The 17575-nt window shown below is 47.7% G+C and overlaps 1 protein-coding gene across 1 annotated transcript in view; it reads right to left on the bottom strand.

Moving 5' to 3' along the window:
• LOC132679001 (ATP-binding cassette sub-family A member 13) overlaps positions 1-17575 on the bottom strand; it is a 301866-nt gene that overhangs the window by 125215 nt on the left and 159076 nt on the right. Inside the window, exons 28-31 of the mRNA XM_060632081.3 lie at positions 15655-15756; positions 10548-10617; positions 6612-6730; positions 3237-3324 (exon numbers count right to left, since the gene is read on the bottom strand). Coding sequence (XP_060488064.3) covers positions 3237-3324; positions 6612-6730; positions 10548-10617; positions 15655-15756 — 379 coding nt within the window. The remainder of the gene's footprint in view (positions 1-3236; positions 3325-6611; positions 6731-10547; positions 10618-15654; positions 15757-17575) is intronic.

Below are 17575 nucleotides of genomic sequence, written 5' to 3'. Positions count from 1 at the left end.
TCTCCGGGGACAGAAGGTCATCTGGGAACCTCAGGGGTGACGCCCGTGGTACCCTGACATCGCCCGAACCCCACTGGGTAACTGTAGAGAGAGCGGCGTGTCTCAGAAAGAACCAAGCGGATACACGGCAAGCCCACAGGGCGTCACGCAGGGTGGACCACACAGCAAATGGCAAGGCCTCTGAGCCCAGCTCTCTACGGGCAGGAAGCAGCCAGATAAGTTGCCCGAAAGGTGTATTTCCAAATGTCGTCTTCACGGGTACCCATCCCGGGTGATGGAGAAACAACCGACAGAGAGCAGTCAGTGGCCACGGAGACTGGAAGTGGGGAGCATGTCGGGGAGCAGGGCCAGGTCCCGGTTAGGGAGCACCCCCCAGGGAGGGACGCCTGGACCGCGTGCCACGCACAGCCCACAGCAGCCCGACCCCACGGACGCGGGAGCTACGTGAACTCGCGTCCCCTGTTCGTGGCAACAACGGCTTGGTTGTCAGCCGCAAGAATTCTCTCGGCAAGGGTTGCTGACTTCACAGAGTTTGCCGCATTCTCAAACTTCATCTCAGCTCTGTACACTGGCCCTTACTTGGGAGACATTTACAATTCTGTAAGTAAGCAACGCACGCTTCAGGGTCATCTGAAAATTAACATTTCAGACTTAGCAGGGTCCAAAGGACTCTCTTTCTCTCTTTTTCCTTTTTCTTTTCTTTTCTTTTCTTTTCCTTTCTTTTCTTTTCCTTCTTGCTTTCTTTGTTTCTTTCTTCCTTCCCTTCCTTCCCTTCCTTCCTTCATTTCTCTTTTCTGAAGAATGATATTTCTATGTTCTGGAAATAAGCTGTGGGATTTCCTTCACCGCCTGATCATACAACAGGATGCAGGAGAATCCAGTAACTGGCAGAGGAAGTTAATCTGCTTCAAGAACACATTACGATAGCTCAAAACAGACCTTTCATGTCAGGAATCATGAGCAATAGTTTCTCAGGAAAGCAACTAAGTAGTTGTGAAAAAAAAAGAAAAAAACACCATTGGATGAATGTTCAGATGCCCACAATTCCGCTGCAAATCAGAGAAGGTGTGCCAAACCCCAGGCAGGGAAACGTGCCTTCTGATCGGAAGTGCATACATTCTAGAAGGTGTATTGATCAAACACGCTAAACACTCCAGGTGTGAGCAAAGCAGCTCGCGAAGCTCCCAGGACAGACATTCTACAATACAATACGTTTATTCATCTCAGGCCTATTTCCATGCAAATTCTCCATTCTCTCTACAAAAAAGACTGAGAACCGTGCGGAGTCTTGCGAACGTGCCCTGAAACCCAGAGTAAAGGCCTGTAGCTAATTACTGAAAAGCAAATGCAATAATCTGACCTGACATGAGCCGCCCACCGCACGTCGGGAACCGCGGACAGCAGGTGCCTTTCCCAGCCTGCTGCGGTCCCCTGATTCCCGGGCCTCCTGAAAAGGAGCCCATGGCCCCAAGGGTCGGATCCCACCCCCCTGCACGTCCGTGCCTGGCAAAGTACACGCCAAACAACATGAGAAACTGCAGAAGTCACTGCTCAAAACACGTCAGCACAGAAGACTAACCCGAGAGGAACGGGGTCAGGTAAACGCATGAATCACGCACCCTCATCACCAACGCAGAGATCTAGGGAAGTCCTAGGCCCTAAGCGTCTGCAAGCAAAGAACAGGGACCCACTAGGAAGAATGTTCTAGGCTGGTATAGATTAAAAAGTAAAAAATTCATAGAGGAAATGAACAGATTCTCTCTACCAACTTGGCATATTTGAATACCGGCCATGTCTTATGTTCGAGAACCAGTGAATACATTTTAGGTGATTTTTCTACCAACGTATGAATCTTGGTATTCATACCTTTTCATATAGAGCTATAAATCTTCTCCTCTGTGTTGCCTGCAAAGGAAGAGATCCCTAAAGGAGGGCTGTCTGACCATGTCTACACAGTGACTTAAATTCTTCGTCAGCAGTTGCCTCATGAAATATGACTGTCACAACTTCCTTCGGGGATCATAGCGTGAAGCATGAATGTTAATACGTTCCTCACAGATTACCTACTGAAATACCTGTACAGAGCCTTGACGGCACTGAGCAAAGGCCCAGCATGCACCTGCCCTCACCTTTCCAGGTTTCCTTGAACCACGGAAGTCCCATCACAACGCAGGGAGGGCGCCTGCCTGAGCTCGCAAAGGCTGACCTTACTGCATTAATTATACAACGGGGGTTTGCAAAGAGACCTAACACCACCGCAATCGACTCTTTCCAGATTCCTCTCTCAGGCGAGACCCACATCAAACTTGTTCACCAATCATTGGGAACAAAAGCTTTGAATCTCTGGTCTTTTCCCATCTGAAGACTGGGTTGACTTCTTTCCTTGGAGAAGCTTCTGCTGTGACTGACCGCCTCTGAGCTCCCACTGGTGGGTAAAGGCATCTTTCCTCTATTCCAGTTTTAAATGGGCATTTTAAAAACGCCCATTCTCCTACAACTGAAGAGCCCGTTGACAAATTCTCAGCGATGCCAAGGGAAACATTTCTAGTTCGCTGGGACGGTCCCAGAAGGGCTTAAAAACCCAGACCCCTACACGCGGTCCTGGGGAGACAGACACCTCTCCTCTGTGCTGGCTCTGGGTCCCTGCAGCCTTCTAAAGAAGGGGAACTTAAGTGCATAATGGAAGAGCTCCTTAGCCACCAGGGAAATTAGGGGTGCCTTCAGTTATTCTGACAATGGGCGTGGTTAAAAATAGATTATTGGGGCGCCTGCGTGGCTCAATCAATTAATCGTCCAACTGTCGATTTGAGCTCAGGTCACAATCTCACGGTTGTGAGATCAAGTCCCATGTTGGGCTCCACAATGCAGAGCCTGCTTGGGATTCTCTGTCTCCCTGTCTCTGTCTGCCCCGCCCCTGCTCATGTGCTCACACTCTCTCTCTCAAAATAAATAAACGTTAAAAATAAGTAACTAAATAAATACATACATACATGATTGTGTTTTCATTTCCTCTAGTCCCCTCGGGCGAATTCTGGTCTTAACAAAAAGCAGTAAAGTTACTCGCTACATTGCTCTATGGTCTAAAGGTAAGTGACTCACTTTCTCTTTTGTCGACTGTTTTTATTTAAGTTGCAAACACTGGGGCTTGCTCTCAGGCCCACAAACGTATCTGCACGCCGAGCTTCCCCCGACGCGACGCTTTCTAACACGAGAAGAAAGAAGAGGAAAGTTATTACCTTTGCCACAGAGTTTCGTTCTGATGTGTTTGCATCCGCACCTTGAACTTGATCGGGGATCTGCACTCCAAAAGACCAGCCTCCAAGCCTGGTAACAGTAACAGGTGTTAGTGCTTTAATCAGCGAGTCCGGATGTCCCACCAGAGGGCACTGTGTCACAGTTAAACTAGTTAGGATAGCCTGAGGACAGCAGCCCCCTGAGCGTCCAGCCTTGGTGACATGACCACACAGGTGCTCCGAGCACAGAAGGACACGGCCCGGAGCCAGGCGTCCAGGGAGGACCCCACACACCCAGCAGGCACGGCTAAGGCTCGCCAGGGACGACCCTGCCATATTACAAAGTGTCCTTCCCAGAACTCACGGTTTGTCAGGAGGCGCCGCCCTGCCCAGGACACGGCTTGATCACCTGCATGCTAACGACTTTACTTACTGGTCATCCCTCCCGCACACCAGCTATTCCGATTTACCCGATCCATCCCACAATTCCCAGCCACCCCGCTTGGCATCATTTCGTCTTCCACACTCGGGCCTCTCCCATCTTCAACACAAACGTCACCTCGTCAGGAAGGCGTCCCAGGGAACGCCAGCTGGGGCACGCTCCTCCTCTGTGGGGTTCTCACAGTACCCGACATTTCCAACCATCCTATCAACCCTCACCCCGGGTTTAATGGTCTGTTTAGTGTATCGTTTACGCAGCCGTGTGCGTTCTCCCGGGTGGGGACTACACCTTGTGTCCCCATATCGCATGGGCCGTGTAGCATCTGGAACCCATTCAGCTTCCAAAAATACTGGGCATGAGAAATCAAGGCACAAATTATTTGGGTTATTTTGGCCTGAACTACACTAGTATAAGTTGTTGAAAAGGTGGAACTGGGGATGGGGGGCGCCAGGGGACTCAGTCGGTTAAGCGTCCGACTCTCGGTTTCGGCTCAGGTCTCGATCTCACGGTTTCATGAGTTTGAGCCCCGCATCGGCCTCTGCGTTGGTGGCACGGACGCTGCTTGAGATTCTCTCTCTCCCTCTCTCTGCCCCTCCCCCACTCTCACTGTCTCTCTCAAATAAAATAAAATAAAATAAAATAAAACTTAAAAAAACTAATAAAAAAAAAAAAGTTGGAGCCAGGAGCCCATTTGCAAGTGGTAAGTGCAGACCCCGTGTATATGTGAGTAAAACCACCAGAGCCAGGGGCCACCTGGTAAGGGTTATGCGAGGGAGTGGGGGGGGGGGGGGGGGGTGGTGGACCACCACTGTCTCACTTCTAAATCCCCCTTTGTTCTGCTGCCCAAATCTAAACAAATACCTTTATTTAAAGCTACTTTGCTTTTTTAAATTTTTTTTTTAATGTTTATTTCTTTTTGAGAGAGAGAGAAAGAGCATGAGCAGGGGAGGGGCAGAGAGAGAGGGAGACCCAGAACTCCAAGCAGGCTCCAGGCTCCGGGCTGTCAGCACAGAGCCGGACGTGGGGCTCGAACCCCCGAACCATGAGATCATGACCTGAACCAAAGTCAATGTTCAACTGACTGGGCCATCCAGGGACCCCTAAAGATACCTGCTTTTACTAAGGGATAATCTTTACCTATAGAAAGGTATTTTGAAAACTTATTTTACACAGCAATTTTGTATCCATTGAAACTAACCTTTTGCTGATGAAGCACTATTGTTTGGCTATTAAGAAAGAAAGAAAGAAAGAAAGAAAGAAAGAAAGAGCAGGCGGGCAGGAGGAAAGAAGAAAGAAGGAAGGAGGAACAAGGGAGGGAGGGAAGAAATGAAAGAAAGAAACAAACAAACAAACGGAAAGAAAAGAAAGAGGACAAAAGAAGGAGGGAGGGAGGGAGGAGGGAGAAAGGAAGAAATGAAAGAAAAAAAGAAAAAAGAAAGGAAGAAAGAAAGAAAGAGAAAGAAAAGAAAGAGGGAGGAGGAAAGAAGGAGGGAGTAGGAGGGAGGGAGGAAGAAATGAAAGAAAAAAAGAAAAGAAAAGAGAAAAGAAAGAAAAGAAAAGAAAAAAAAGAAAAGAAAGGAGAAGGAAAGAAGGAGGGAGAAAGGAGGGAGGAACAAATGAAAGAAAAAAAGAAAAGAAAAGAAAAGAGAAAAGAAAGAAAGAAAGAAGAAAGAAGGAGGGAGGAAGGAAGGAAGGAAGGAAGGAAGGAAGGAAGGAAGGAAGGAAGGAAGAAGGAAGGAAGGAAGAAGGAAGGAGGAAAGGTAAACATGTATTTAACTTTGGTTCCCACACTCTGGATAAAAGAAGCCTGAAGAGCAAACTTCCATCAACAGTGCCCTTTCCCTGAGGCAATTTTGCCTTTCCCTGAGGCAAAAGAATAAGGCTTAAGGCATTCCCTGATTCATTCATTCATTCATTCATTCACTCAAAAATGAATTCACTTGAGGGGCGCCTGGGTGGCTCAGTCAGTTGAGCATCCGACTTCAGCTCAGGTCATGATCTCATGGTTCCTGAGTTCGAGCCCCGCGGGCCCTGATAGCTCAGAGCCTGGAACCTGCTTCAGATTCTGTGTCTCCCTCTCTCTCTGCCACTCTTCCACTCACACTCTGTTTTTCTCTCTCTCTCTCTCAAAAATAAATAAACATTAAAAAAAATTTTTTTTTTTTTTTAATGAATTCACTGGAGAGACAATGAGTGCCTTTCACTCTAAGTCCCAGACATACAAACTCCCGCCTTCCAAAAATAGATTCCCGGACATGTTTAATGACATATGGGATGGGACTGGGAAGAGAGGCAGGCAAGTCACAGGGGGGGCGGCCGTGTCCAGGGAGGAGGGTGTTACCGGAATGTCAAAGGCTAAAGGGCAGGGGTGTCTGCAGGCCCTGAGGACTGACCAAGGGATGTTCTGTACTGAAGCCATGGGATTTGCTTGAGGTCCTAGGAAATTTGACGGCGTGGCAAATGTGGTTGCAATTTAAAGCAATGAGAAGCACTCACTCCCCATGCTCCTCATCTAGACTCACCCCCTCGGGCTCAGGGAAATTCAGCACAAAACAAAAGCTTTCCAGAAAAGACCTAAGATACCAGTTGCAGCCACATTTGCGTATCAGATGCCCAGATAGAGGGAAATCTCGAGGTCGGACACTACTAAATTACGCTGCTAACTTCGCTGTACTTATTCTCTGAAGCTGTAAAACCTCTTCTAGCTCCCTGAGTGAATCTCCATTGATATGACCCCCCTCCCCCAACCCTCCGTGTGCGAGAGGAACAGCCAGCGGTCAGGAACCTTATTAAGGCCTACAGTGTCTCTTCGGCATTTTTATGAGCATCAAGGTTAGCATTCGACGTCTGAGCTTTAAGAACGCTGGCATTCGAAACCATAGGATTTGCAAAGTAACTTGAAGAGCAGGAAAGACCCAGAGCCAGCTTGCACGCACCTCGATTTCTCAGACGGCACCAGCAAATATTCCTCCAGGCGGAAGGCAGACAGGTTCAGCAGAGTGTGGCCCAGGCGGTTGGTCAGGTAGGGAGCCCCAGCACTTCTGTTGGGACACGTCTGTGAGGGTTTCCAGAGAGGTAAACAGAAACACATTTAGAAGGCACACGCGGGTGTACTGATGTTACTTTTCTTAAAATTTTTTTAATGTTTAATTTATTTTTGAGAGAGAGAAAGAGAGAGAGAGAGAGACTGTGAGCAGGGGAGGGGCAGAGAGAGAGAGGGAGACACAGAATCCGAACCAGGCTCTGAGCTATAGCACAGAGCCCGACGAGAGCTCGACGAGAGCCCAACACGGGGCTCGAACTCACGAACTGCCTGTGAGATCATGAACTGAGCCGAAGTAGGACACTTAACCGACTAAAGCACCCAGGTGCCCCTGATGACGTTACTTTAAATGCGACATTCCCTAGCTCTCTCTTTTTAATAAATTATCCGGGGCTCTTCGTATCTTCTGATTTCTCAATCTAAGAGTCACCTGCCTTTGAGAATCATACCCAAATCCCACCATGACCTTTGCCATCAATTACGCTCTGGAAATCTCCATCCTTTTCTGTACGAAAGTGTGGGTGGATTTGTAAGAACTCAAAAGGGAAAAAATACTCTCGCTGAGGGGATGTGGCATTCGATGGACTTGAAAGAGTCAGAGGCAACTAGCTGAGGGACGGTCAGCGGGAGAATTCCAAAGGCACGTGTTTCTCGCACGAGAGCCTGAAGTAGAAACCAGACGGCCGTCCAGCACTCACGGGAGGCGGCGCCCGCTCAGAATCACGACAGTCACGGCATGGAGAGGCCCTGCCCTGCCACCGTGGGGATCCAGAATCTGCTTCCCAGGACGGTGCAGGAGCGATCACACACTAGGGAGCTAACACCACCAGCAACCCTCACGTCGGCCTCTAAAGCGTGCTCTCCTACCTGCACAGTGCAAATGGCCCCAGCCGCCCCCACTGGTGGTGGTGTGTTGGTTCAGATGTCCAGGAAAGAGCTGAGTAAGAGCTGGAGATAAACTGAGACAGTGCTTTCAGGCTCTCGGTAGAAAGGATGGGGGAGGACACCGAATGGAATAACTGTTATCAATTAGAAGTCGGCCAACATTGGTGGTCTTGGGGCCGGGTTCACCAACACCCTTTACGGGTTCCCTGCCTCCAGTCTCCCTTCCAATCTGCCCACTGCATCTGGACGCATCTCTCCAGAAAGTGCCCTGCATTTAGAGGACTGCCTTGCAGGAAAATTCAAATTCCTCTCAAGAAGCCGGGTCCACTAGAAGATGTCCTCAGTTTCTCTTTCTAACCCTATCCGTTTGGTTCTGTCAGAATAAGACCCCTGCAGTAAGCCGAACGATGGCCCGCGGAGGTCCCAGTCTCGGGAACCAGTGAAGGCCACCTTCCGTGGCAGAGTTGGTAAAGTAAGCATGTTGGCAAGGGGAGATTCTCCTGGGTCATCAGGATGAGCCCTAACGCAGTCACGTGCACCCTCGGAAGAGGGAGGTGGAGAGACAGGAGGAGGCAGCGTGGCCACAGAGGCCGAGGCTGGAGGAAGGCAGGCAGGAGCCAGGGAGTGAGGCAGCCGGCAGAGAGGGGAGGGCCGGGAGCAGACACCCCCCCAGCTTCTCCAGGGGGAGCGCCCTGATTTCAGCCCCGGGTATGGTTCCAGGCTGCAGGAAGATGCAGTTCCTTACAGCAGGCACAGGAGGCGAACACAACCCCCACACACTGTCCGTGGGAAGCCATGCTCATTCCTCACGGCAAGTTTTTGGTCCTACTGTGCTGTCCTCCAGGGACAGTTAAGCCCCGAAACGTCATCCCCTCATCCTTCGGAGCCAGCTCACTTACAGTCCCCTCGGAGCTCTCCAATGGCATGTCTTCGAATAGCCCCCTCAGGATCACAGCCAACCCCGCAACATTGCTGTAGGGTTCGGAGACACTCGCGTGTTTGATAACAATCCAGTGCACTGGACATAATCCCACACAGCAGGCTTCTGGGCAAACGTATGAATTTTAGAGGAGAGAAATATTTCGGCTTCTGCCAAAACACTGGTAACGGGGCTCCGCGTGATCGCCGGAGAGCAGGGAACTGGCCGTGGGCACAGGCTTTCCTCCTGCGCACCCAGTGTGGCTCCTTGGAGCTGGCCTGCGGGACGGCGCCCTCCTCCTGGGGCAGGCACGAGTTCCACCTCGACGTCCCGTCTCCTGGACAGGAGTTCTCCACCTCCCAACGTGTGGGCCAGCATTTCTCACAGTGCGTCCCCAAGGAGCACAGGTGCCACGGACAAGAAGCAATCATCAGTCAAATAATCTGCGGAAAGTGCTGCGTGTGATGTAGCCCACAGTCAGTGCAGGTGCAAGGTCACGTCACCAGGAAGAGTGTCACCAGGCTTGTCCGGCCCTCGGGCTACTTGACGCGAACCTTTATTCCCTACGGGCATGTTACTGAAATCGTACATCAATTTCGGAACGTCTCCATCCACCGTTCTGGTATTTATTCATTCATTCCTTGGCCACTGATATCCAATCTAGTTACAACGGATCGAAGGCAGCTTGTAATAAAAGGCATCGCTGTAACAGGATGATTAAATCAGGGCCGCACAATAAGAGCAGGGAATGAAAAATTAGTGGTTTCATGACTAAACGGAATAACCAAGACAGGGAGGAATCAATCATTGTGTCCAGAAACTCTCGCGCCAAAGAGAGCTGGGTTGTCCCCACCGAGCAGCAGGAAGCACAGCTGAGGGTACTGTCAGCCTGGGCCACAGGGACACCTGGGGAACTCACCGAAGGCTCAGGTCGCACACCGGCTGCCTGCCCTCCCCAGGGCTGTGCCAATGCGCTCAGCCACCTTCCCACACTCCGCCAGAGAAGGAAACAGGTCGTGTCCATCCAGGACAGAACCTTCAGCCCCCTGTGCCGCTAAATGCAGAAGCCCCCGGAAACATGTTCGTCAGGAGGCCCTTTCTTTCCTTAACAGATCCTCAATCAACTTAAACTGAGATTGTTGCTTTGCCTTTTTTTTTTTTTCTTCTGTAAACTAGGATAGCACGTTAGCTTGTCGAGTGCGGCTAACAGGCCTATAGCTTTTCATTAACTAAACTTTGGGGATTTCCTCTGAGGGCAGTTCCAATCAGTTTTCCAAATAAATTTCATTCCGTTCTCCTGTGCAGGATGAATCGCTAAGGCCCCTGTCCAACCGTGGGATACCTACCTCTGCACGTTTCTGTGTGACTCAGCCATAGTCCAAATAGCTAGGTGATATTTGAGCTTTTTTTTTTTTTTAAGTTTTTATATATTTATTTTGAGAGAGAGAGAGAGAGAGAGAGCATGCACGAGCAGGGGAGGGGCAGAGAGAGAGGGAGACACAGAATCCGAAGCAGGTTCCAGGCTCTGAGCTGTAAGCACAGAAACCGACATGGGGCTCAAACCCACAAACCGTGAGATCATGACCTGAGCTGAAATCAAGAGTCAGATGCTTAACCAACTGAGCCCCCCAGGTGCCCCAGTATCTTAGATTTTAACAGGTAGCACAAGACAAGAGGTTCAAGGTCATCCTGCCTTAAAATTCGGGGAAATTTCCGCCAAAAGGCAATTCTAGCTTCTTTATCATGAATTGAAAACCACGGACTTCCTTAATAAATGCCACCGGGGACATTAATGATCGTGAACAGCAGGCAATGAATAGCAGGGCCACTGCGGAACCCACAGAACATCCACATCATCGTCTAAGTGTCCACTCCGTATAATGAAGCTTTTCCAAAAACCAGCTCATCAGGTCAACCACAGACTCACCGAGTTAACAAAAATGAAGACCTTAGAGATGGAGTGTGCTCATTTCTGTTACTTGAGGTTGAGACTTGGAAAAGATCAAACACGCTGTAGAAACCTACCAGGCAGGTGCAGGAATCCTGGACTTGCGGGTGAGACGGGGGGTCCACTCGCCAGCACGAAGAGTTCTTCCTAACAAACGAAGGAGAGACTCGGTGATCTTTCCCATTACAGAGCTATTTGGTTCCCTAAAAGAGAGTTCCATCAGCCTCCAGCTGGTCCCAAGATAATCTCTCCTGCTGCAGAAGGCAGGGCTCTATTTCATTTGTTTTCCTTTGAGATGCTAATCTGAGGACAACGTTTTATCACAGTGACAGTATTTCCATTCTATTAAATGACACTCACTTGGCTGGCTGTATAATCCACTACCACACAGCTTCCGGACGTTCACGGTGGGTGGGGGCAGCACGCAGGCTTGTCTGGATCCACAGGCACCTGGTCTCAAAACACCAGGTACTTTGGGGCACCTGGGTGGCTCAGTCCGTTAAGCGTCCGACTTTGGCTCAGGTCACGATCTCGTGGTGCACGAGTTCGAGCCCCATGTCGGCCTCTGTGCTGACAGCTCAGAGCCTAGAGCCTGCTTTAGATTCTGTGTCTCCCTCTCTCTCTGTCCCTCCCCCACTTACACTCTGTCTCTCTCTCTCTCTCTCTCAAAAATAAATAAACATTAAAAAATTTTTAAAAAATGAAAAACCGAGGTAGTTTGAGCACCAAGGCAGCAATTAATAAGCACAAGATGCTGCTAATTCCTCGCGGTGACGTAACACAGCGATTTAATCGTCCTTGAAAGAAAACCGATGATAACACTTCCACTATAAAGAAACACTGCACAACAGAAACCGACGAAAAGCACCTGCCTAAGGGTTCCCAAACCTTTTATTCCCAAGCTCCCCCAGAGCTTCTTCTCTGGTAGGACCCATCCTTGGAATTTCTTTTTTCTTTTCTTTTTCACTAGTGCTTGTACATCAAAAGTCGCTTTAGTAATAAGTACAGTAAAACCTTGGTTTGCGAGCGTAATTCGTTCCAGACACATGCTTGTCATCCAAAGCACTCATATATCAAAGCGAATCTCAAGAACCACTGACTCTGCTGTGTTCATGTGACGCTTAGCATCACATACAACTCATGTTGTGAGACATCGCTCGTTTATCAAGTTAAAATTTATTAGGAATGTTTGCTCATCTTGCGGAACACTTGCAGAACACGTTCCTCGCGATCCAAGGTTTTACTGTATTCCTATCCACTCAGAACTTGGTTAGGAAGGGGGGAAACGCACATTTCCTAAACGACAGGCACCCTGCCCGACATGTTTGCCAAGACTTCTCGCTGGCCCCACTTTTCAGAAGAGTCCGTGGAGGCTCCGAGAGGTCAGGTAGCTCGTCCAAGATCACGCAGAGTAAGACAAGTGTCTCACGCCCTGAGCCCACGCTCACGGTCTGGGCTGCTCTGCTCCAACGTGAAAACACCAAGGTGCCAAATGTCCAGTCCCATGACAAGAAACTCCTGCACTCATTGCTTGCTGACCTAAGTCCCTCGGTCTGTACCAGAGCGAACTCACTTTCCTTGAGATCTGCAGACCACTGGCCCTGAGCGCCAATGGTCAGACTCTCCCAGAAGACAAAGCCTAACCACATTCGAGAACAGTGCAGGCAGATACCAGCAAGTCTGTCTGGGAGCATGTCGGAAACGGCTGACCGCCCGGGCACCTGCTTGGCCTGCATGCGGCCCCCCCTCCTCCCTTTTCCCACGCCTTCCCCTCTGAAAGCCTCCAGCTTGGCCTGGACAGGGAAGACGGCCGTTGGGACATGAGTCCACCAACCCCCACGTGGCTGGCTCCCAGGATAAAGCGAACTTTCCTTTCCCACCAGCACTAGTCTCTCAATACTGGCTTTCCAGCAGCGAGCAAGGGAACCTGAGTTCAGAGCTGGAGCTCTGTCTGGTATCAGGGCCACCCTGTCATCTGAGCTGACCGCTGCTCTTTCTAGAGAACCGGGAGCCGCTGATGCGAAAAGAGCAGACGGTAAATGCCCCCAACACACAGCTAATACATGGTAGAGCTGAGATATGAGCTCAGGCAGCCGGTCCCTGAATCTGGGTTCCCCGCCCCTTTACCTCCATGGCCGATCTGCACACTCTCTTTGCTTTTAATGCGCGACCTCCACATCCGTCTTGACAGTCCCCTCTGAGGGAATGTGTCGCCAGCCATTCCTAGTTGTGAGGACCTAACATCAGGAGCGCCGGGAACCTCAGACCACCAGGATGGTTCCTCATATTGTAGCAATATAATCATGGAAATAACCTTACACCTCTCCCCACCTGGCTTTTAAGGTTCAACGGGAATATAAAATTTGCTGACTTCTGCTTTTGTTCCGTGTAAACCATTAATGAGAGTGGGAGGGAAAAGGGACCATTTTATCTCAGAGACGTAGGAGAAAGTGTCACCAGATTACAGCCTTTGCGACATGAAACTAAGTATTTAAATCTACCGGTCAGCTCCTAAAAATTGGCAACTTTGGTACATTTTAAAATTTAAATTACACATCATCTACTATTATGAGAAAGACTTACATTTCGAGTCGGGTTTATACCATAATAGATTTTTCTGGAGCTCTTTACTGCCTTCCGTATGAAAAGAAGTAAAAGTCAAGAATTCATCATCACACCCTCACATATGATGCTCCGAGAATCTCAACAGAAAAATAACCCACAAGCAGAACCCCACTCATTTTTTTTTCTTTTCCTTCCCCCCACCCCCCACTCATTACTTTAAAATGTTTCCTCTAATTCAACAGCTAAGTGATTGCTCAAGCCAACCAGGAAGGGAAAATGTCCCTGAACTAGAGATATCCCTGAATTCAATACTAGTTTATAGTTTATACCCACAGAAGGAAACTTACTGCAAAGTAAGTAAAACCTTTTGCATCCATCTGGGACCTTAGTGAATCAAACCTTGTTTTTGTAACATGGGCAGAAAGTATTAATATAAGTATTCACAGTGATGGGTTCAGGGAAGGCTGCCCCCAAAATGCTACTGGGGCATATTGATTATTTTGAATTAAAGTTACATAAGAAAGAGCCGGTGTGAGCCAGGCACTGTCTGACCCTTTGTCCTGAAAGCCGGAGATAAATCTCCCTGTGAAAGGTACTCTCTCCTCCTAGCTGGAGAAGACTGTATAAAGAAACCTTGTTACTTCTTTACTGATTCCCCACCCCAAGCCCAAACTTCTTTGTCCTGTCAATTCATCACAAATGTACTGTTTCTTTGTGTAAAAGGTCTAAGAGTTGCCTGCTTTGGTCACTCCTTTGAGTCTTTTATTTCCATGAGCTCCCGTACATGCTAATTAATTTTTTTTTTCTCCTGTTAATCTGTCTTATGTCGATTTAATTATTAGACCAGCCAAGGAACTGGGAAGGGAAGAAAGGAAAAGCCTTCAGCCCCCAAAATAGCAGCACTCTTGTATGAGGCAGCCCCCCACCCCCACCTTTTGTCATGGTGACCAAGAAAAAAAGGGCAGGAGCGTTACAAAACAGGAATGAATGGGTTAAGAATAGACCAGATGGATTTCACAAAGAGGAGGGAGAACACCAAACCTCAGATTCTGGAAGGAAAAGAAAGGCTGAGGAGAAAACCAATGAGGGTGGGCTGCGGGCAGGGCTGAGGATGGGGCTCCGGGCTAGGGGAGGGGGGGTTACGGGGAGCCATCGGGGGTGGCCTGAAAGGAACTACAAGGGAAATCTGTGTCTAAACAGAATTCTGAATATGTTCCACTGTCCTCAGCACAGATTCTACTTTTCTCCCCCCTCTTGAGAGATTTGATAAAGAAATGTCCTTTTATCTGCTCTGTCTCTATGACAGGTGGGGCCAGCACTCCAGGAGGCTCCAGGAGGGCCCCGGGCTAGATGTCAGTTGCTCAAAGTGTGCATTTTACATCCCGCCGGCTTCAGGATCGCCCTAGAAGCTCCTACCCACGATGAAAAGTCTTTGTTTTTCCGCAGAAGACATCTCTGAACCCACTACTTCCCTCTCGAACTAATTGCCAACATGACTAATGAGCCAGATGTGTCATCACAAATTAGAAAAACGTATTGCCGATATTGCTTTACTGTCTGGATTTTTATATTTATTACTTAAAAACAGACGCTTTGGTCCTTAATACATCATTATGGTTTTATCACTTTGCCCACGTGCTCTACCCAGAACTGCAAATTCCTGGAGGAGGGCCAGATCCTGTAGCTATCTCGATTCCTATGACTGCAGTGTATTTATAATACACCCTCAATTAATAACAGTCAAGCAGAATTAGAAAATTGCGTACAGAGAAAGGCATGCTTTAACAAGTTTCCATTAAAAAGTCATCTCAATATTATCATTTTCAAATCCTAGAAGAAAACAATGTTCAAAGTAATTCACCCCCAAACTCAGGAAACTTTTAAAAGTTTCTCTTTTGTTTTTTGTCAAAGTTTATTTATTTGAGAGAGAAAGAGAGAGCATGCGTGCACACATGAGTGGGGACAGGCAGAGAATCAGCCCTCCTGGGGGCTCAGACTCACAAACCCTGAGATCATGACCTGAGGCTTAACCAACTAAGCCACGCAGGCACCCCATTAAGTTTCTTTAGTTAAAAAAAAATACCATCTAGGGGCATCTGGGTGGCTCAGTCGGTTGGCATCCAACTTTGGCTCAGGTCATGATTTCACGGTTCATGGGTTCAAGACCCACATCAGGCTCTGTGCTGATAACTCAGAGCCTGGAGCCTGCTTCCGATTCTGTGTCTCCCTCTCTTTCTGCCCCTCCCCCACTTGTGCTCCGTGTCTGTCTGTCTGTCTCTCTCTCTTTCCAAAAATAAATGTTAAAAAATTTTTTAAAACATATGATCTTTTCATATGTACAAGTTTGCCCTAAAAGTAACAGTTTAATACATATTTCATATTTTCTTGCTCCTTTACGCTTTTTACTTTTGGGTTTTGTCACACAAATTGAAAATAATTATTAATTGATGTTTCTGCTACAATAGAAAGCATACCAACGAAGCCTGTCTGCTACTAACCTACTGGTTTGGCTAATGTTCATTTCACAAGATGGAAACCCTCCACCAGAGCTCCGAGTTGCACAGGAGACGGTGCTCTGGGTTGGCAGCTTGCACCCTCACAAAGCCATCAGATACTTACGGGTCTGGGTGTAAATTGGGGTTTAAACCGTCACAGAGCGGATCCTCATCTGCAAACGCCCTCAAAAGCACGTGGATGAGCTCCTGGTCTTCGGCCCCACTGCTGCTCACCAGAACACAAAAGAAACAGGGTGGCTTTGTTAGTACTCCCGGCTCAGATCACAGGACAGCCACCCTGGTTGAGCTGATCCAGGCAAACGGTTCTTAGAGCAGTGATCTCAGCTGTAGAGTTTGTATGGTAAAGCCAAATCAGCAATAAGACTAAGGATTTTTTTCGAGGTGCCTGGGTGGCTCAGTCGGTTGAGCATCCGACTTCGGCTCAGGTCATGAGCTCGCAGTTCCTGAGTTCAAGCCCCACGTTGGGCTCGCTGCTGTCACCCTGTCAGCACAGAGCCTGCTTCGGATCCTCCCTGCCCCTCCCACACTTGCACTCACCCAAAGATAAAATATTAAAAAAAAAAAAAAAAAAGATTAAGGATTTTCTCAAAAGCAAAGTATTGCCCACACAGATACGCATTTTTATATATTTGCATTCACAGTGTATTATGTTTCTCATTTTCTTATTTAATATTATAATATTACCATCTTTGGCACTTTTGCGTGGTTTCTAAAAACGAATTTTAAAGGTTGCATGATATTTCATCCTATTAATATGTTAAAATCTATGAAAAAAATTCTCTTAATGTTGCAGCTCTGGTTTGTTCTGAATATTTGTTCTATGAGATAGCCCTGCAACGAAACTTTGTACTTTCATGTTTTTTGTTTCTTTATGTGAGCTACATGGAACAACACTTTCTTGGTAAGAAGCCCTCAGCGTAGAATCCTGGGTGTGCTTTAAGTGTACATTGAATGATAGTATTTATTTAACAGGCACAAGCTTCAGAAGCTTGGTAATAGTTCAAGCAGCGTTAATAGATGATAGATAGATAGATAGATAGATAGATGACAGCTAGATAATGTGGTAGGGTACCCTCCCTAGGTTAAAGAAAACGTGAAGGTAACCTGGCCATGTGCGTACATGACATCTTTCGTGACCTTGTAACATGAGACCACTTCATCAGACTGCATGTTTGTGGGTTACCATATATGGGAGACAAGTAAAAAATATACGCCATGTGGCGTTCAGGGCTCAGTTCTCTGGGTACGAACCCAACTGAGCCGTGCCGGCACGAATAAAGTTGCTTGCTGGAAAGAAAAGCCTCTGTGTCATGACTCTGTGCGAGAACCCTGCTACAGGTAGATAAGATAAAAGAAAAGAAAGAAAAAAGAAATTTTAAAAAATAGTTCAGCGTTGGTGAGAACCAAGGCCACCAATACCGAATTTACTTACTGAAGACACCGTCAGTGATAAGACACACTATCCCTCGAGCTTGACAGAGGTGTGGAAACAATCTCTATATTAAATTTTATACATCATTTGTAAGAGACACCTTGACTTGAGAAAGCGTACAGGAAACGATCATTTAAAGCTGTCTGAAATGGACTGATAGGGAATGGCCTTATTTAAGTTAATTAAAACCCTGAATGACTGTGTTTACAAACGAAAATGTATTACTTTCTAGAACTTACACCGTGCCGTTTACAAAATGCTTTTGAATGGACGTGTTCGGGAACATTTATTCCCAAGATAAAGAAAAATGGTGTATTATTAGCACGATAGATTACTTATCTGAAAGTGACCTCAAATCTCTTTGGAAAGGAGCTCGTAAATTAACAAAGGCACACAAAGGTTTATTTTAAAGAACTTAAAACAGTAGCTTCTCTTTTTCAATAGTTTTTTGTTTTGTTTTGTTTTTTGTTTGTTTGTTTTTACTGTTTATTTCTGAGACACAGAGAGAGCAAGCAAGAGAGGTGGAGACAGAGTGGGGGCAGAGGATCTGAAGCAGGATCGGTGTTAACAGCACAGAGCGGGGTTTGGGGCT

Source organism: Panthera onca, chromosome A2 (assembly GCF_046562875.1).
Source record: "Panthera onca isolate mPanOnc1 chromosome A2, mPanOnc1 haplotype 2, whole genome shotgun sequence".
Classification (NCBI taxonomy): domain Eukaryota; kingdom Metazoa; phylum Chordata; class Mammalia; order Carnivora; family Felidae; genus Panthera; species Panthera onca.
This window is presented reverse-complemented; position numbering and strand designations above follow the sequence as displayed.